General features: G+C 40.0%; 4 protein-coding genes across 4 annotated transcripts in view; all 4 read right to left on the bottom strand.

Moving 5' to 3' along the window:
- Positions 1–3,512, bottom strand: part of col12a1b (collagen, type XII, alpha 1b) — a gene marked incomplete at its 5' end in the record, with an annotated part of 69,032 nt that extends 65,520 nt beyond the window's left edge. Inside the window, 3 exons of the mRNA XM_080525610.1 lie at positions 118–261; positions 647–763; positions 3,443–3,512. Coding sequence (XP_080381736.1) covers positions 118–261; positions 647–763; positions 3,443–3,512 — 331 coding nt within the window. The remainder of the gene's footprint in view (positions 1–117; positions 262–646; positions 764–3,442) is intronic.
- A 3,162-nt stretch (positions 3,513–6,674) lies between these two features.
- Positions 6,675–8,407, bottom strand: cox7a2b (cytochrome c oxidase subunit 7A2b). Its single transcript, XM_080525609.1, has 4 exons — positions 8,349–8,407; positions 7,933–8,022; positions 7,229–7,313; positions 6,675–6,895 (listed from the first exon to the last, which is right to left on the bottom strand). The coding sequence occupies exons 1-4, from the start codon at positions 8,364–8,366 to the stop codon at positions 6,837–6,839; spliced, it is 252 nt and encodes an 83-aa protein (XP_080381735.1). The 5' UTR covers positions 8,367–8,407; the 3' UTR covers positions 6,675–6,836.
- A 527-nt stretch (positions 8,408–8,934) lies between these two features.
- LOC308152157 (cell cycle control protein 50A-like) lies at positions 8,935–12,551 on the bottom strand. Its single transcript, XM_080525076.1, has 7 exons — positions 12,109–12,551; positions 11,845–11,964; positions 11,394–11,501; positions 11,076–11,163; positions 10,839–10,985; positions 10,550–10,756; positions 8,935–10,291 (listed from the first exon to the last, which is right to left on the bottom strand). The coding sequence occupies exons 1-7, from the start codon at positions 12,343–12,345 to the stop codon at positions 10,098–10,100; spliced, it is 1,101 nt and encodes a 366-aa protein (XP_080381202.1). The 5' UTR covers positions 12,346–12,551; the 3' UTR covers positions 8,935–10,097.
- A 5,314-nt stretch (positions 12,552–17,865) lies between these two features.
- filip1b (filamin A interacting protein 1b) overlaps positions 17,866–21,260 on the bottom strand; it is a gene marked incomplete at both ends in the record, with an annotated part of 13,627 nt that continues 10,232 nt past the window's right edge. Inside the window, 3 exon segments of the mRNA XM_080525251.1 lie at positions 17,866–18,063; positions 20,153–20,935; positions 20,937–21,230. Of these exon segments, the coding sequence (XP_080381377.1) occupies positions 17,866–18,063; positions 20,153–20,935; positions 20,937–21,230 (1,275 nt within the window).

Raw genomic sequence — 21,260 nt, 5'->3', positions numbered from 1 at the left:
CAGGCTTCCACGCCGAGCAGTTCACATTACAGTACATTGGGGGGCCTCTATCTTTCTCTCTATATAACCTTATTCATTTACTAGTAGACCAAATGAGTTGTAAAGTATGTGACTCACTTGTGAGCTGTCCTGAGATGGGCAAACTTTCCTCTGATCCAATATATGAGGTGATTGTTACTAAATAGTCCACATCTGGGGTCAAGTTTGTGATGGATGTCTTAGTAGCTGAGGTAGGGAGGGTTAACTCTCTTCTAGGTTCATCTATAAGGAATGAAAGATACATTAGTCTTGAGAATAACATTTTGATCTGTGATCTACTATATTCCTATCATGCCACAGTTCATGATCAAATAAAAACATTGTCTTTTCTATTGGTTTTTATATGCAAAAGTAGTATTTGATTGCAGAACTTAAATCATTGTAAGTGGGTTCTCTTATCAGTGGCAGTATTTGTTTAGTGTAAATTTAAACTACACTTGTAATGTTGCAGTTCAGGCTTAAGTAAGTAAGTAAGTAAGTAAGTAAGTAAGTAAGTAAGTAAGTAAAGCTTTATTTATATAGCGCCTTTCGTACATGAAATGCAACTCAAAGCGCTTTACGCTTAAGAGAATGCTTAAGAGAACTTAAAGAAATAAAGACCACCCACCTGTTTCTGATGTCACATGTATTCTGAAGCCCTCTATCCTAGTAAATGGCAGCTTCCATGTCATTTGCACTGTGTTCTCATTTAAAATCTTAAATCTCAAGTCTGAGACTGGTTCAACTGTGAAGAGAAGTGATAGCAATGTTAATTCCAGCATTTGCAGCACAAGTGTATTGATCATAAAAAGGCAGATTGATGCACATATATAAGCATTTCCCAACGATCAACACTTCAAGGTTGAAGTTGTACCGTTCATTGTTGGGGCAAACAGGAAATAGGTGACACGGGCAAAATAACAATTGAGATCATAGACACAAGTAGCCATTTTGGTGAAAAATGACATCCGTTTGAGCTGTCAGTCAACAACTCAAGCACATATAGTGAGGGAAAGGACACTGAACTGATCTAATTTAAAATGTTTCCAAAGGTTAACTAACATCTTGCATGCTGTCCATGAAGTCAACCCAACGCATGCCTAAAAATGATGTTGAATTGACTAACAACAAACACTTTTCTTATAAAACCTGTGGCATTGATTTTACAATGGAGTCAAGATTTGAGCCAGATAGTAATATCAGGCATTGGTACATTGATTGTTTTTGACATATGTCTACAACTGTCATCCAGTTCCATCCATTGCAAACCTCTTAAAAGAATACACAAAGTCGTTGTAGACATTTGTGTACATCTTTTCTCAAAGTGTTTTCACAGACTTGTAGTGAGAACCAACAAATAAAATGTAAAAATAAATAAATTACAACATAAAATAAAACAGTATGGTGACCGTTCACACTGAATGAACTATCTGAGGATCATGCACATGTACATGAAAAGTTGTTTGTAACAACTTGTGGAACAGGACAAAGAGGTTCCATGTACAAGACGTACCAGAGAATATTTTAAAATATTTTAAAATGATATTCTTCTATTGGAGAAGGGCTTCTGTGTGTTCATGCTGTTTTCTCATGATACCCTATATGTCTCTTATACATGCTCAAATGTAGTGTATGTATGATCAGTATATACAGTACTGTATGAAAGTATAATCTGTAATATGTTAGAGGTGGGCTTTCTACATATGGGGAAGCCTGCAAATCAAGATGAATGTGGGGCAAATCAAGAATATCATTCTAAAATATTATTGAAAAGCCATGACTCAGGACAAACTGAATGCAAAGTTGCACAGCAAATGTCCTGAGCAAAGCTTAACCAATACAGCATATCATAAATGAGAACCACCAACCTGGCAGATTGTGCCTTTACAAGGCCCATGGCTGCTCCTTCTGTTTCCAAATGGGCCCATCATGACCATAATACCCATATATTCATCACATAGAGGCTTTTTAACACACACACACACACACACACACACACACACACACTCACACACACACACACACACACACACACACACACACACACGCACACACATGTACAACACACCAACTTCTGTCTCCATGTTTAAGGGCTATTCATAACAAACGTTTCGATGTGGTGATGTGCCAACATGAATAATGGGATCCATGAAAGTTGAGTTGTTAAGACACACATTTTTGGTGCAACGTTACAAAACGGATCAGATATAGAAATGTCTTGTGAAGAACAGGACCGAGTGTCAGTCAAAATGTAGAATTGGGAATCAGGTCAGCTCTATGTTGACATTTCTATCTGCAACACTGTGAACATTTCACCTCACTGAATACGCCTCAGGTCTCAACATGTCACACCATTCAACATGAACATTCCATTTTGTCATTCCCCTTGAGGGTTTGTGGCTATGACCTCTGTTTGTGACCTCTAGTTCCGTCCATCAAGGCCCTGGTATGGACAGCCTCCAAAAAAAGAGAGACTTCTCTTAATAGAGAGAAGCTGGTTTTTATCTTTCCGTCCAATCAGAAAATTACTTGACCTCCTGCCCCTTTTGGAGAAACATACATACATTTTCCATAGATTTCAAAATTATTTCTGTCTCAGTTATAACCACATGTCTGAGACTTGTTACCACTGTTGAACAGTGGTTGAACAATGAAAGAGCTTAGCGCCTTATCATGTACATCCATATGCCACAGTGTGATTTAAATAGTGATAGCCTAAGGCTCTCAAGAGCGATCTGATGGTGCAAGAAATGATTTATAAGACAGCATTTCCAGTATTGGATTACATCAATTAAAACAGGTTGATAAATACTACAGAATGATTTATATGACATACCTACCCTGTCCATTAAATTTAGGTTTTGTGGTTTTTGTTCTATGTTATACTATGAGTAAGGTTCAATTAAATGTATAGGCCAATTCAACAAGTAGCTATGGATGGCGGTGAAGGTTTACTCACCGATAACTGAGTAATGTCAACCATAACATTATTGAGCAAGCGCCCCCTCCTGGTTTAAAAGAGATTGCAATAAAACTATAATTTGGAAGGGAGTGGCGTCGGTGAGGCTTCCACACTTCTCTTTTGGGGCCAAACTCTATGTTGGGTTTCAAACAACATTTTAGAGCCTATTCTCTAACTCGACAGTACACTTTAAATTGGAGAAACAATTAGGCTTTAGATCGAGGAATATCTTAGAGTTAGTGCAACTTGGAACAAATAAGACGGTCAATGGGAAACAACAAGTAAACACAATTAGATAATAACAGACACATTTTCATTCTGAAATAATTTATTCGTTAAAAACGTGTATTGTAACTGTACCAAGAGATACCTGAGCGATACCAGGGCGCGCGGGAGAGAGAGGAGTTCAGAGGGGGAAGTGAAAAAGGATGAGAGTGGAGAGGAGAGCGGGGGGAACTTTACCTTCGGCCTCGACGGAGGAGAGCAGCACTGCGAGGAAGGCAGCCGCTGCCAGAGACAGCCTTATCTTCATTTTTATTCCCTCTGGCTCAGCAGAACATGAATGAAGCTACAAAAGGAACAAGCAATTACGCACTGGTCTCAGCGACTCTCCAGCATTCCAGTCTACATTTGACCATCAATGGTCATCCTTTTGACCTTTTGAGGTCGTTTAATTACATAAAGCCTAAGGACATGTCCATTGTAAGGCAAAATCCAAGAACATGAACATCTAAAATATGCCCACCCTAAGTCCTCATAAACCACTACAGACAGCCTCAAACCTATTTTCTACAAATGACTAGCCGATATTGGGGAAATTGGGGAAAGAGTTGTTCCTTTCACATTTCTATGGGATTAGCGCGCCTCCTGCAGTAAATTCACAAACTTAACCGTAGAAAACCCCGATTCAGTCACCTCATTCAGTCAACCACTGCCCTAAACATTGTGAAATGGGACTTGATAGGACTGCCTAACTTGCTGAAATTTGATTTTAATAGCCACAAACTATATTATCCATCCATATGAATACATTATTCATGCAATTCAGAGAATTTCGCAAAATTCACGACAAGACGCCATAATAATACAGGTGCGCCAAGGAATGGACTGATATTTGTTTGAATGTACTTTTGCTACTGGTGGAGTGATCAATTCCAAAACCAATTGACGGTAAATAGTCTGTTATTTAGAATATGAAAAGCAATTATTGGATGATATAATACATCATGGGCCGGTTTCACAGACAAGGCTTAAGCCTAATCCTAGACTAAAAAACATCTTCAATGGAGATTTTACATTGAAAGTGTGATTTAGTCCAGGACTAGGCTTAAGCCTTGTCTCTGAAACCGGCCCCTAATCATATAGCATATTAATCCGCTAAACATCCAATTCTAAATGCACGAATTTTCTTTCTAACGTGCTGTGACACCGAGAGATTATTCTAACATCTCATTATCATGTGCCATGAGCGCAAAATGCACAGTATTGATGATATGGCTCCTGTCTGTATATGATATGGCTGTAATTAATTCCACACACATATATATTTTCAAATCATTTTGAAAATATTAATTCTAATAATGAACAATGTACAAATGAGCAACAAATTGCTCTTAGCACAATTATCTCCTGGATAGTCTTTTTACAGTCTCCTGATCAGATCACAAAAGCAGCACAAATTCAGAAAATCCTGCTATCAATAAGTAAATCCAGTACTCACCTGTGGATGTGATGTTGTGTTTTCTTTCGTTTGATTTCAGGAAATAAAAACAGTAAAGCCTATTTGGAGATACCCCGTCTGCGTAATGATGGATACGTTTCACGGGAGGAGAACTATAGTTCGTGCAGACGAAAGCTCAGAGCTCCCTTGTGGAGGTCCCAGATAAGAAGCCTCTTTCCAAGTGGGAAGAATCTACTCACAATCTGCTACTTAATAGGGGGCTGTTCCCAACTCTCCCTTTACTATCGTAAGCTCTTACGACATTCAGCAAGCGTGGAACCCTGCCACGGATTGATATATGTAACCTCTCAAAGTGTGGGGATATACTTTTGGAAACCTTTGCATATTTTTCTGCATTCCTTTGGAATGACGGTCTTCTGTGTGTTTTAGTCACAAGTCGTCTACATATTAAAGGGATAGCATCTGCGTTTTGAAACTGGAGATGTGTTACTGGCAACCATTTAGCCTTTTTCCACCATGGAATGATGGAAAAATTCAACTGCCCAATAGCTTTTATTCTGGAATCGAGTTTAAGAGTCAGCAACCACGTCCTCTTAATTTAATGGCCTTTATGTCAGTACATACATATTTATAAAGTTATTGTTATGTTATTAAAGTATTTATGGGTCTTTAGATTCCATCCACCCAATGTTATTAACATTCTTAACACAGTCCAATCATAATTATGCAGGCCAGGCATTAGGAAACAGTGATGTTTTCGATCAGCCTGCCTGCTATCTCAGTGACAAAAATATCTCAGTGAATCAGTCTCCACTGAACGGATAGTAGGCCTAGAGCTCAATTGAGGCCCAGACAGAAGCCTAATAAACATGTTTGTTGTTTGAGAACATAGTATTGATCAGTCAAATAATTATTGTGGTAAGACAAAGCCAGGCTTATCATATATATATATATATATTTTATTGAACGTTGTCCAAATTATTCAAGTTCTTTATTGTTCTTCTTTTATTCAGCTCACAGTAAAAACATAATTCAGACACACAATAATCCTAATACATCATAGAGAGTAGGTGCAAAGAAGACAAGAAACAAGACAAGAAGGGGCTTATGGAGCGTCTCCCTTGGTCATAGAACGTGATTACAGTTCATGTAAAATAATAAAGAGATCAATAAAGTAGTGCTATAAAGGAAAAAAAGACTAAGGAAATAGAATGGAGAGAACATGTACTCTGTGTCAACCATCTGATACGATTTTTTCTCATGACGTAATTAAATCTCCCAACGATGTCTGAGACCCAATCCATTTCCTTGAGGACATAGCCCTCTAGTGACTCAAGAGGCGAAATGCGCTTGCAAACGAGGAGCCTATTTCAAGGCTAAATCAATTCTCTCAGCCTGTTGTCAATGTATCCACTAACGAAAATAAACGTACAATATCTGCCGAACATTTCTCGAGTATAATTTCTGCTGATAAAACTGACATCATTTTGCTTATCAGGAGTAGGCTCACATAGTGTAAGATCAGGGAGATGTAGCCTTGAAGTACATGGAAATGGTCTACTTCTTAAAAGGAGTAAAGGAGACAGCATTGTAATACTGTACACTCCCTTTCTTATGTATTCATCGTCCCAACCCCGATGTGATTGTCAACGACCTCCAGTCTACTACACATTTTCCTCTATCAAGTTTATGACAAGAATTGGTTCTACAGTTTAGTATGAAAATCTAGACTAGATGAATACTGCAGATGCATACTGGTGATTGTGTATTTCATTAAAGAGGTGATGAGGAACATGTACATGTGTTTGGGTAACAAGTAGTAAATGGAACACAGGTACAGGCATCAATGGAAAATCATGCAACATCTGAACCTTTTGAGAATAATGCTGTTGAAAGTCAGCAAAGGATTAATACATGATATGAGCTCATTCTCACTCTATAAGAGACTGAGCTCTTCTTTTTAATGGCTTTGTAGAACAGAAAGTATCACACCACAAACAACAGTTGGTAATGAGAGGCGTCTTTAATGAACCTCAGTTCAGCAGAGTACAAGAAATACATATTAATTCCATGAATATGAAACAAAAACTATTATGGACAGGAAAAATCTGATCCCTGATTGACCAACAACTTTTTTTTTTTTTTTTTTACAAAAAACAGGATGTTTGAGTACAGTTAATCCTTCTTCTTGGGGAAAGCTGCTTTGATCAGTTCATACACAACATATCCAGTTCCTGCAACAGAATGAAAAACATTAGGCTATGTCCAGTGCACATCTTTTCAACTGATTTTCATTCCATCCAAGCACCAATACGCCTGATTCATCCAATCGTCAAATCCCATAATCAGTGGAATCAGGTGTTAGTGCTGAGCTATAGAACAACAATGTGCTGCCCTGGGGAGACCCGAAGACCAGAACTGAAAACATCTTTCCAAATGAATAGCCTTAATGGTATTTAATATCTTACAGATGAGAAACCTTATCAACCTTATGAAGAAACAAAAAGATACACTTTTTGCAACTAGCCTGCACCAAGAGAACATTGATTGAGTCCACCGGTACTCACCCAGAATAGTGAGGGCCATGGTTGTTCTGTACAGGAGTGCATCACTGACGCCTCCTTTCAAGTGAACTGGTATCCCATTGTCCTCCTGGTCAGGATAGATATATAATATATATATATATATATATACAATATTGTTGTATAAAAGATAACTGACAATAAAGTCATGTGACCAGCAAAGGATAACCAGTAGCCTATACCCTCTCTGATCTTTACGGATTACACGTTACGGATGTTCTAATTGTTTGCAATGCAACGAGGCAGTTGGCACAATCAGTTATTGCAAAGCAACTGCTGAGATATTGACATTAGTATCCCCTGATTTACTCCATTGATTTGTGTATTAATTCAAAGGTTTAGACATGAGTTAAACACAAACATCATACCATGGAAATTTGCTCTCGAGTGTTTTACACACAGCATGCAAAATCCAATCTCAGGATCTGATGTCAGATATACTTATCTGTGAAGCTATAAGGGTTTCCGGCTTCGTATGCAGACAAAGGATGGGTGGTGAGGTGGAAACCAGAGCACAAGAGCAGAACTCTTATGACAGTAAGGTAACCAACACCCAAATATCTCGGTAGACATTGATTCACAATACACAAACATCAAATTGGATTACTTTGTTTTGAGCATAAAAAAGTAACCTTTAAGTGTGTAAACGGGACTTGAGCCTTACAGACTGCGTAACAGTAATTTTTTACCTGGAATATCTTTTGGTTCTGTGGGACCTTGTTCTCCACCTGCCTGCGCGCGCTACTGCTGAGCGTCCGCCGCGACACCTGCTGGAGCATCTGTATAGTAACGGGAAGTAGGGAATTAAGCCCTTCCTAACCGGCTTTACGGAAAGATGGGATAATGAAAGCTCGACGCTTGCTTGAAATAAGTTAAATTGTCTGTCTGAAAAATTGTCTTGTTGTTGTTAAAATTGTTAAATTGTCTGTCCTTTATAAGTAACAACTAGCGACTTGGAAGTCTGATGTGTCCTGCGATGACCCCAAACGGCTCGTGATACTAGCCCTAAATTCTTCTTTTAGCATACATACAAAAAAGGCAGAGATAGAAATGAATAAAGACGATGATACAAAGGTCAAGATAACAACATGAATCAACATCTTACTGAAATATGCCTATACATCTTCTTCCCACGTCTCGTCGCCAGATAAGGACACCCGGAAAACCGCTACTTTCTTATTCATTGGATTTACTAACACGTCACTAAAGCTGGTACATACCGCCACATACTGGGTTGGAGTGTGCTGTGGCGTTGTACTGTAACTCGATGTAGAAAATGTCAGATACCTGCCCATGGTGTTGTGTTTATTAACATTACAGTTTTGGGTTCTTTATCAGAACGTCTCCTCAATCCTCATTCAGCTAGTTTATTTTCTTCATGCAATGTTGTTGTCTTGAGTATCTTAGCACACATTTCAAGACGTGAACTTTACCTCCAGGTCCAAGTGAAAAATAAGTATGCCAGCAAGTGCATGCATGTCCACCTTCTGTTGTACTGAATATGGACTGGTTTTACTGTAGCATTGCACTAAACTTAGCTTCAACTGAGATTTTGTAGTACAGAATTCAGTTTACTCATCAGAATTACAATCTGTTATGTGGACCTTGGTTAACAGTGTCATCAAACAACTGGACCATTGTGCTATAAAAAATCTGAAATACAAACAACTGAAATAAAAAGGACAACAAAATGATGGTTTGTCCCAACACAACTTTATTTGTCGTCAAGCAAAAGATGAATAGTCTCCAGAATGAATGTACAGGCATTAAACGCTATGGCAACTCTAAAGTGCAAAAAAAGATCACCAATTCGTGGCAATTGTAATTTTAAAACAAACAAAAAAACTAATATAATACTCTAACATCAAATGCTTTGTTCCCTTCAAACCTTGAAAGTGATGTTCCATTTGTGTAATGTTCACTTCTGACGGCACATTTTTCATAATAGACAGCTGAACAGAATATATTGAGCAGAGCATTATATCTGACCTGAAAGACATGTGCACAGTGTAAACAGACCAGACATATGTGCCTTTCAGTGACCAAAGAAAGAAGGTTTCTGAATGCATTGAAACATTCTTTTAAATTACCTACTCATCTTCTGGCAGTAAACTAAAATAATAAACATCAATAAAATAATGTTTTTCTCTGGATTACAACAGCGCTACATATACCATATATACAAACTGTATCGATCTATCACAGAACAAAAATATAAACGCTTGTTATTGTTTTTGCTCCAATTTTTCATGAGTTGAAATCAAAGACCTAAGACTTTCACCTACTTTTTTTTCAAGACTTATTTCTCTCAAATTGTGTTCACAAATTAGTTTAGATCTGTCTTAGTGAGCACTTTTCCTCCTCACTAACACAGATTTCTCTAAAATTTGAGAGCACAATTTGAGAGAAATAGGCCTTTTGTGTACATAGAAAAAGGTATTTGATTTCAACTCATGAAAATTTTGAGCAAAAACAAAAGTGTTGCGTTTATATTTATGTTCGGTGTATCTATCTATCTAGATATATAGCTTAAAGATACTGGCAAGACCGTTTTCAACATTCTTAAAAGACACAAGAGATGAATCATGGCTTGAGTGCAAAACATCCAACAGTACATGACTGTATAACATTCTGACCTTAATAGTAAATATAGAGAATCTCCAGGTTATTGGAGCTCTCCTGACATTCCCATAACACATGACTGTAGCCATCTCTAAAATATTGAAAAGCAGGCCATTCTTATACAGACAAGCAGGCCATTCCTACTTACACAAGCCAGACAAGGGACCAGAGCTGGTAACATTTAGTCACCGGTCGTGCCTTTGATAGCCAGCATGCAACATATAAGATGTCATTAGTTTGGGATGTCTGCACTGTTGTTGCGGCTTCCATATTTGTGGTGGATGATGAGCAGGACCACACCCAGGAAGAAACAGACTGAGCCCACAGTGATGTAGGCAATACCCAGGAAGGGGTTCTTGCCCCCCATCCAGGATATGGTGCTCAGGATCATGCGCTTCCGGCCCTCAAAGCTACGAACAGGATAGTCTGGATTCAATCGTTGAGGAATATTTGAACCTGTAAGCTTTTGACTCATTAGAGATTTGTCCAACAACACAACAACTCTAACCCTAACAAATAACAAGGAAAACAAATTCTGAAATCACCAGAATCGAGACAGATATGAAAAACGTTCAAGTCAAACCTGAAAAAGTTACCATGAGAATGAATACATTCAACCTGTTCCACAAACTAAAACATGCTGTAATTTGTTTGTATTTGTAAAGCTCTCAGTTAAAAGGATACTGTAGGTGACCTCCAGGGTGTAGTTGCCACGAGGAAGAGTTGGAGTCATGTTATTCTTCTTCTGGATAATACGGTAGAGCTTGCGGAAAGTTGGTAGGGCTGCTGTGCGCATCCACACAATGAAGTCCTCATTGATGAATCCATTATTCTCTGGGTCTGTGTCGAGTTCATAGACAGCCTTCCGCCAGTTGATGGGTTTGGTATTACCTGGAGGAAGAGAAGACAGTTAGCTCCTTTAAAAACATCTGTATGTCTGTTAAGTTGTGTCTTTGCTACATTATGAACTCACTTTGGAAAACAGATGTGAGGTTGGGGTTGTTACCCCCTGGGTTCCTGAATTTCACATGCTTGTCTGTCCACCAAGCGATGCCCTTCTTCATCAAAGGAATTGCGATTTTTGTGCCATTAGGGTCAATGTAAAACAGATCCAAAGTGTCTATAAGAGAGGAGACAATGATTACATATAATCCAGCATTTACTTTACTTGTTCATGCTAGATCTACTCTATAGGACAAACATGTCTTACCATTAAACATGCTGTTTGCAATTGCACCACATGGGGCAATAGGCTTGTTTTCGTTACGGGCATAAGGCTCACACTCTTTACTGGGATTCTGTGGACAAGCAGACAAGTAAAATATGGCACAAATGCATTGACATGATCGGATCATTTCAAAGAGAGGGAAGTTGGGTACCATTGAAATATCAATAAGTTAAATATAAGTTATAAGTTAAAAAATAAATCTGCTCCTGTCCTAGTTCATTGCAGTGTAGCCTATATCATGCCACTCACATGTCTAATTCACAGAATTCCCAATCAATCTTTCTCAATATGAACATGTACCATTAGAGAGCTGCTGTCTCCATTCAGTTGGCTGTCATCCCTGGATTTGACATAGCGCCGGTGATTTTGGTAGAAGTTGGACAGTCCATAATACATGAAAACGTTACTCTGTTAAGACACAAATTATGTCACAAAATAATGCAATTCGATTCGAGTTTCATGGTGAGCACAGTGTTCACAACAGACACGCACCAATAGGCTAGGTGCACGATCTCCACTACTTCCTGAAAGGCAACTGGCATGAACATATCCTGTCTCACTCTATTGGTTTAATTGATTAATCAGCTGTGCACTGTGTGTTCCAACAGTTTACTGCACAGCTGATTAATCAATTAAACCAATAGAGTGAGACAGGATATGTTCATGCCAAGTGCCTTTCAGGAAGTAGTGGAGATCGTGCACCTAGCCTATTCAGCATAGGCCTACCTGAGACATCATGCTTCATACTTACTTCAAAAGGATGGTCCAAAGTGAAAGGCAATATACAGTTACATGGCTTTGTGCTGTTCCAGTTAAAGCTTTGGGAGCAATTGAAGCATGGGCTGGACATGTCAGTTCCCGTGTAATCAATCTGCAACAAGATGTGCACAATTTCTAAGCATGACTTTAACATTTTTCTAAAATATTGACAGCTCATTATTGGCTTTGCTATTTCACCTTCCAATAGATAACGTCGAACAGTTTTTTGGTGGTGAGTCTATCTTGTCCTCCTCACCTCAAACTCTCTGATGTTGTTGGACGTGACGTAGAGGCCGATACCGATAGGGATAAAGATGAGACCTATAACGAAGAAAGCGGGCAGAACCGTGCCGGCCGTCAGGATGGGCTGCCATGCAGGCAACCGCTGCTGTTTAAACGCGGTGTTGTCCGGTTTCTTATTCTTGATGGTCCCGTCGCCGGGTCCAGGGACGATACCGTCTTCCTCCTTCGCGTTGTAGCTAGACGCCATCATGGCTAACTGGTGATGCGATTATAAACAACCAGTGGCAGCTATTACCTCCGTATTTGTTTATTCTAACCTGCCACCCGCGGTTATGACAAATATAGGAAAGTTCAGATGTGTTGTGATATAGCTAAAGTGGTATAATATTCTGTTATTTCGGAATAAATAGATCTAGCTGTGTCAAGACAGACAGCCAAACAGCTGTCACCGAGCCAACCAGCCAGGAAGTTTGTAAACTTCACGTGAAGCGTGAGTGCGTACGTTGCGCGTTGACATCATCAATACTTTTCTTATCTACAGTAGCCTACATCGGAGATACTGTATTGGTTATCCTACATGTTACAATCAGAGATGGTTCATTGTGCTACAATGTACATTTTGCTTTGGGTTGCAGCCATCCAATTCAGGAGACGGAATCAGCGTTTCTTATTATGGGATTTAAAAATAATGGATATCACTTATGAGATATATAGAATTTCCCTTCATCATTCATCTCCGCGTTTAAATCAAGAGTTAATAATGACAAAGAATTCCTGTCTGAATGTTTATTATTGAAAACAAATTCATCACCAGGGGGTATAGGAGTCCTCCTTTGACAATACAATTATGTACTTGTAATCCATGTTAGGCCTATATCAGAACAGCTATCATACATTTCCAGAGGCCTAGTAATCAGAAACCAATATCAAAAAGAGGAGGCTGATGATTTAGAAGTATTAATTGGGATTGGGATGTGGATTACTGTAAATTCACCAAAAAGAGATGATTAATTCTCTTTTCAGGGTATAGCTGTACTGTGTAATGTCATGTATTGCATCAAAAGCACATCCCACTCACATAATAATAATAATTCTGGTCTACAGATGTTGTATGTCTTCTACACAAGCACTCAATATAACAGCAATTTCATGACAAGGTGTCAGGATGATATCTTCTTATCATATAGGCCAACCGAGGAAAAATAATAGATACATGTTTTTATGCATAGTATTTGAATGAATGAATGAATGAATGATCATAAAGATCTAGATTTATCATGCTGATAAAAGTTGAAAGATATGCTGATCTGAGTTTAGCCTTTGAATGGTCTAAAAATTGCATTTCTTTGTGCTATGGTATTACACACAAAATAGTGAGAATAAACATTTCAAAACACTTTTACTTTATCTGGTGGCGAGTCCAATATTAATTTGTGTCCTATCTGTAAACAGTTGTGAATATCCATTCTATATCTATGCAGCCAATGTTCGAAAATGTCTTTTTAGTGCCCTCTACAGTAATGAATAAGCAATCTGCTCTCCACACTCAATTGTATCTGAAGAGGATGCACATAGTGTTCGTTGAGGAATATGGTGGATTTAAATTACTTGAATTACTTTTGCTCTTGATCTAAATATTGTGAATCTTTCCTTTCTTTCATTACCCACAAGTACACTTTGCATACATCTCCAGCTCTTACTGTATGTGGCCTTATGCCAGAACCTACAGTAGCGGGAATGCTATCACAAAGCCCACAGAGATTCACATTAGGTTCTCCAAGGTTAAACACGGTTATCATCTCTATGATAGTCTGCTGACTGTATACTGTGCGGGTGGTTGCTGGTGGCTCTGGACACACTATGAGAGAAGGCTTCCGTGGCAGGGCAGGGCAGTTGTCAGAGAAGTTGAAGGAGTTCCACATCACACTCTCATCTAGGCTCAACAATCACATGGTGCACAACATTTCCTGTATGGGGAAAAAATCATTGAAATGATAATTGCGGATGCATGAGGTTATATTATAGACTCATCCATGAATCTTCTGTTGTACATCACTGTGTTTCTTTGTATTCCTTTTCATTGGTACAGTATACACTTGAGTCAAAACTGATTTAGATTAACTGATTCTTGTCAGTCAGACAAAAGTTATTATGAGTATCTACATAATTCATCTGTGCTGAACTTTAAACTTGGCAGGTGTATGTACTGTAATGTTGCGCAAATGTTGTTCTTATGATACATAGCACCAACAGTGGTAAACTTATAATGTCAGGATAACATTGGTTCTTCAAACTATATGACCTGATCTTATAGACAGTTTTAGTTTTTAGTTTTATTTATTTTATTTTATTTATATGTTCTTTATGTATCTTTGTTTGTACCATATTTCTCATGTATGCATAATACATGCACACACTTACATACATACATCCACACACATACACCACATCTGCATTTACACCACATAATCACAAATTCACATTTTCTTTTTTTACTTCGGTATTGCTGTTTGATTCATATTTTGGCATTATTATTATTACTAGTTTGCCATCACTCTTATGTACTTATGTTATTTTTCTGTATGTTATTTTTGTGTTCTTTATAACACTCTTGGCGATTATTAGGTGGAGGCACCACATATTCTCCCTTTTGGGTTTTCTTGCCTCCTCCTGCACTGCTTATTTATTGTGTTCTCTGTCAACTATCAGCCAAATGACCCAGGGAAGCGCACCACAGGCTCGTTAGCCCGACAGGCCACACCTGTGCCCCCTCACAGGAGGCACACATAAGGAGGAGGGGAGCTGCCACAAAGCCAGGGCTTGACGCTTACCTTTGTGACAAAGGAGGGAGCTACAAACAGGCGACACGTTTGGACCGGGTGAGAGCCGGACCTCCGGCCGAGCAATTCGCTGATAAAGGTTGATTAATGTGTTTTTTCTACCGCCAGACCCCTCCTGTGCACCGCCTGTGATGGAGACGGAGAGAGAGAGAGCCCAACAGCGATACAGGGGAGCCTGTAGCCTCTCAGACCCGCACCCACCGAGCTAACCCCTGTCGACCCTACTACCCCTGGCCTATGGCAGGCCGAGGCCTTCCCCTGGAATATATCCTGTGGAAACTTTATTGAGAGGTCACAAAAAGCCTCAGTTGAACGTTAACCTTTTTGTTGAGAGACATCCTTTTGATTAAATACGCCAGTGCGGCTGAACTGCTCCCTGTGGTCGGTGTCTGTTTCTACCTTGGTTGTGCTCATTATACCCGGTCCTACGTGGTGGTCACCACACTTCGAAATGTGTGCAAAATAAACATAAACAGACTGACACATTACTGATGTAATACTGTATTAGTCAGCAGCCAAATGCTTGTTAATTGGGGCACATGAGATGATTGAGTGGTGTGAAGTAATAGCGAAATTGTGTGCTGAATGAGCTTTGGCATCAAAAGGCTTGAATGCATAGAGCAGTGTCAGTGTTGGTGGTGGTATTATGCTTGTGGATTATACCATGGATCTATTGTCTCAGGCTTGCATTTGCTCCAAGTTACATGTTCTTTACATTGTTCTTACATGAAATGTACTGATCAGACCAGCCTTACACAAGTAGATCATTAGACTCAACCTCACAATGTTAATACATGGATCCACCAGAATCTCAGTCAAACAACCTGAGGGGAATTGAGGTGAACATGTGCAGGCCACAGCTGAATGAAATGTAATTCACATGTCAAGAATCTGTGTGTCTCAGCTTTCTCATGTTTACTGTCCCTGGTTTACAGATGTTTCTCTTCAGATTGAGACCCAACATGAACCACACCACTTTCCTGTTTGCCTTGCATTTAGTCTGGTACCCATCTCTCTCCATCTGCATATACAGATGCATATATATATATATATTCAGGCCTGTCTTCCCTTGCACCGTTACGTCAGCATGTCTCCTATTTGCCTCATTTCACTGATTATGTAAACCTGTGTTCATCCATTCATGCTAGGAAATGTTCTAATTGTAGCCATTGTTAGTGGTTTTGTTATCACAGTAGAGAATGGAAGTTTGCTTGTAGAAATTAGTATTTCCAAATTACTTGGTTTAAATTACGTATGTTTAATCAAGTCTTAACGATGAGAGCATCACCACCCTGTGTTGAATTTCCTTTTTGGATCCAGACCTGCGACCTGTTTTTCCTCAGAAAATCCTTTGACATCCTCTTTTCATTACATTTTGGATCATGATCCACTTGAAAAACACCAGCTTCAATGATTGTTGGCAAAAATGTGTATGGCCTCTATGCTCTTGAGGTAGAAAACACAAACGTACATGTAACCATGAGAACTCTATGTATATACATGGAATGCCCAAATGGTCCTGAATAGACCAAACAAGTTAATTTCTAAGATCCAGCCATGAGATAATGCAGCACACATAAGACCTTCTCCCAGATCCTGCGGTGGGTCCTCAGGAGGTTTGTCAATCGCATCAAGAGTTCTTTACAGCAGGACTAGATCATATCATGAGCCTGGGCCAAAACATGACCTGTCTCTTCCTGTTTTCACTCTAGTGGTCTCTCGCCCACTGTGTAAGTTCCATGACAATATATGGAAAAGGCTTTTCCATTAGCACAATCCATGACACAAGCACTGTGCTAAACAATAGTATTATTTTACTGTCATAACAGTTCATTTTTGTTTTTAATTTTCAACTCTTCCGCTTCCTAATTGGGTAATCTAAACTTTTGCATGTGACATCCTGTAGGTTACTCTTATACTCAATATTCCAACAGTATTGATGAATAGGCGCTAGAAATTAGGTATATTATCACACACACTTAGGAAGGCTTCAGCCGAGATGTTTGCTGTGTGAACTTCTTTTCCCTTGCCTTACAAATCGCAGAAGTTATTAAATATTATGCTATTTGCATCTTCTGTATGTGGACCTATTTTTGTTTCCTGATGAATATGACCAAATACATCTATACTGTAATACATTTTTGTCATTCTTTTCTTATGGCTAATATAAGCAGATGAACATGCAATCTTATAGATTAGGCTTTTATTATTGCTTCAACATAGTATGCAGATCATGCTTTAAGCTAACTAACAGATATTGTATGACACTAAAAAGCAGCATGGATAAACTACTATGGAGGTTTCCTTGTTACTCTCCTCTGTTTAACATCAATACTTCTGCTCCATTACATCCAAATCCCATGAAAAGTGTTTGAGTATAAACAACAGTGGCAAAGAAAAATACTTTATTTGTATTAGTGGCACAAATTATTGTGGTTGATGAATGATCAAAATCACTTTCACACACAAAAGTGATAGAGCTACAGTATTCGGAAACCTCCATAAGCAATGGTGAAATAAACATGACTTGTGAAACAAACAACTACTCCCAGGATGGAAACCCAGATGAGGGATTAGTAAAATTGTGTGTCAATGAAAACAAAAAGCATTGCATTCAGGCAAATCAACAAACAAAACAACGTGCATGGAAATTCCCTCTTATCTTAACTAATGACTGAAATATCAACATCAACATGTATATAAAACTCTTCTTGAAAACATACATAATTACAATAAAATGATAACATTTTTGGAGAAGGCACATTTTCCATGTCTATTGTTATAGATCTATGCTGTATTTTTGTATATGTGTGTATCTCCTGCCTGAGGGCAGATCCATTGCCTGTTAAATATTCAGAAATCTGAAACAGAACTGGTCAGAACTGAATCACGAGTCCATAATGAAGCGTTTCCATGGCAGCGTGTGGCCCTCAGCACTCCCCCCCCCCTGTGGAGGTAGAGCTGCAGACTGACGACTTTCTCAGTTCAATTTTCACTGACTGACTCTCAGCTCGTGTCTCTAACCTTGTCACCGTGGAGACAGACAGAACTGCCTTGCCTGTTTTCATACCTTTTGACATAGGGATTCGTGTGGCAACGGCCCGAGTTGACTGCACATCCGAGCCGGGCTGAAAGGAATCACACAACATAAGACAAAAGTACAGACAGAAAAGGGTTTTTAAGTATATCCATTAGGACAGTCACAAAAACAACAACCTTCACTTTTGAACTGAAGTGTATTTGTTGGAAGCACATTCAAGCTGGCAAGCTGTATACTTACACATTACATTTACACCAGATCAAGAGGGATGACCAGGGTTGGCCATCTTGGATATTGATTGGCATTAATATTGCAATATTTTGTTGCATTTCTTATCTTTTGAACACTTGAACACTGCAGCCTTCTTAAATCCAGCTGCATGAAATCCAGTGTGACATATTTATAGCTCACCTTTCAACGTGATGGCAAAACATAACATTTAGGCAGGTGCACTTCTTTTTTTTTTTATTATTTGTTTTTCAGATTTTATCCCCTTTTCACCCAATTTGGTAGCCAATTTAACCCAACTTAGCATCCAATTATCCCCTGCCTATTGCGAAGGATCCGCCGCACGACCCCGTGGCCGGCAGTCCCAGAGGAGGCCGCCAGGCAGACTAGGCTGACTGGCTCCTCGAGCCCAGTACCGTTACTCCGACACCAGACGGGGGCGGTGTTGCGCGACGGATCCTAGTCCAGAAATACTCCTATCCCGCCCTCGGAAGCGGCTGGCCAATATGCCGCTTCCCGTGTGCCTCGGCCATATCTGGATCTGGCGAGCCGGGATACGAACCCCGGCCCCGGTGGGCAGAGGCAGGTGCACTTCTATGGTGGACGGATCGTGCCACAATGAAATACAATACACACATCGAAAATGCAATACACACATCGAAATGCAATACATGTGTTTCGTGTTTCGAAATGCAAATGAAAAAATATGGAATATTTGTGCCAAAATAGCCATATTGTATTAAGAGATGTGTACATTACATTTCGAGATGTGTGCATTGTATTTCGAGATGTGTACATTGCATTTCGATGTGAGTTTTGGCACGAGCATGCCATTACATTTCGAATCATGGAATTATATTTGTCACTACTTTGGCTGATGTGATGTGGGTTTGTTTGCTAGAGTTAACTAGCCAAGTTCCAAACAGCCACTCCCCTATGGAGGAAACCAGCCTATAACATGACTAGAATTTACATAGTGCCAAAACTCACATCGAAATATAATGCTTGTGCCAAAACTCACATCAAAATACAATGCACGCATCTTGAAATGTAATGTACACATCTCGAAATACAATGTACACATCTCAAAATACGGCTTGATTTCATTTTGGCACAAATATTCCGTATTTTTGAATTTGCATTTCAGTACACATGTATTGCATTTCGATGTGTGTATTGTATTTCATTGTGGCACGATCAGTCCTCCATACACTTCAAGCTTTAAAGCTTCAAAGTATTCTCCCAAAATCTTATGGTGAATTAATTGAATTTTAGAGTGGATAAATGCTGGTCATATTGTTGATGTGCAAATTAGCCCACTTTAGTTAAACATCCAAATTGGTCATCACTGGTCCATTTGTGGTTAAAAGGGAGGAGGAATGTCAGTTGGTGCCAGTAGAAACTCACAAGACCCTTTGAGAGTGCCTTTCTACAGGGGAATATGCAGGTACATTCATTCCAGTGTTAGTATTGTTCATACATAAGAAATGTATTCAATTGTTTATACCTGGAAAGAGTGCTATCTAGGGAGCAGACACCACCTGATATCATTTTGAAACATTTCAGAAGCAACTGAAATATAGAAGGTTGGAGATCATTTAGATGTTTTGCCAAGAAAAAAGTTACATAATTGTCAACTTTATTACACTGTTAAGAGACTGTAGGGCCACCAGGTGTATCCTAGCACATAGACTGGTTACAATCAATACATTCTGGAAAAAGCCTCTATTTGTACCAAGACACACCTTGTTGAAACATAACTATAAAAGGATGAAAGAGAGAGTCATAGAGAAAGAGAGAGGGGAGAGAGAGATGGCGGGAGAGAGAGAGAGAGAGAGAGAGAGAGAGAGAGAGAGAGAGAGAGAGAGAGAGAGAGAGAGAGAGAGAGAGAGAGAGAGAGAGAGAGAGAGAGAGAGAGAGAGAGAGAGAGGGTATGTGCTAAAACTCACCACAGACTGAGTTGGCCTGGAGGGTGCAGAGGTGATGGGGGTGATGGTGATGCTGCTCGTCACTTTACTGGGGGTGGACTTCCCGGGTGTCGTGTTGGGGTGACGAGGGGAGCGCAGCACTGTGCCTGTGAGGGCCTCTTTGCTCTCTGTGCTCACACTCAGTGGCCTGACTGTCATAGTTGGATTGCTGCTACCATCTGATGGCCTCTTGAACTGTGGGCCCAGGTGGATGTGAATCTTGTTATCCTCTGTGGTAATGATGTTAGCGTTGGAGTTATATTTTCGGACGGACGTGGTCTGCTTCTCTGGGGTCACCTTGAGCATAGCAAGACCCATGGTCATCTCCTGGGGCTCCAGGGAGGCTGACGCCTCAATCACCGGGGTGGTGCTCACTGTGATGATAGAAACAGGTGACATGGGTCTGTCTGAGTAGGAGCCTTTACTCCTATCTGGGGACTTCGCCCTGGAGATGGTGGTGATGGTGACTGGAGACTTGGCCCGCTCAGGGTCACTAGCCTTGGTCTTTAAGGACATAGTGGTGGCCTTGGGAACGATGGTGATACGAGGTTTCTGTAGGCCCAGGGTGGGGATGATAGTGGTGCTGGAGAAGAAGTCTTCAGCGCGAGGGCTGGTGATTTCCAAGGTGGCAGTGCTATTCTCATGATCAGGGGTCACACGGATGTGCAGTGGTTGGCCTGGCTTTTGGGACATGGTTAGCTCAGGTGGTCGTGGAGATGACCCGCCGTTGACCTGAGGGCTTGGCTTCTCTGGGATAGTCTGAGTGCATGGTGATTGCATCCTTCTTTTTCATCCAGGGTATCCATGATTTTCTCAGCTCTGCTGCTGCAGGGGGGTAGCGTTCCAGCACTGTTGGCTTCTTTAGACCCCTCTGCCTCAGGTTGCTCATGATATGGTTCTCCTCTAGGACAGATTTCCTAATAAACACTGCAGGAGTGTCCTCCTCAGCAGGCTCACTCGCCACTACATCTGTTTGCACTGCAGTAGAGGTAACCGGGACGTCTACGATCCTCCTACCATTCATGCTGGGCCGCAGGGCACGACTATAGCGTTTGCTGACCTCCAGCTCCTTGGTGAGGTTGACCACTTC

The sequence above is a fragment of the Nansenia antarctica genome (assembly GCF_963989245.1).
Source record: "Nansenia antarctica genome assembly, chromosome: 3".
Taxonomy (NCBI): Eukaryota; Metazoa; Chordata; class Actinopteri; order Argentiniformes; family Microstomatidae; genus Nansenia; species Nansenia antarctica.
Note: the sequence above shows the minus strand (reverse complement) of the source record. Positions and strands in the feature narration are given on the sequence as shown.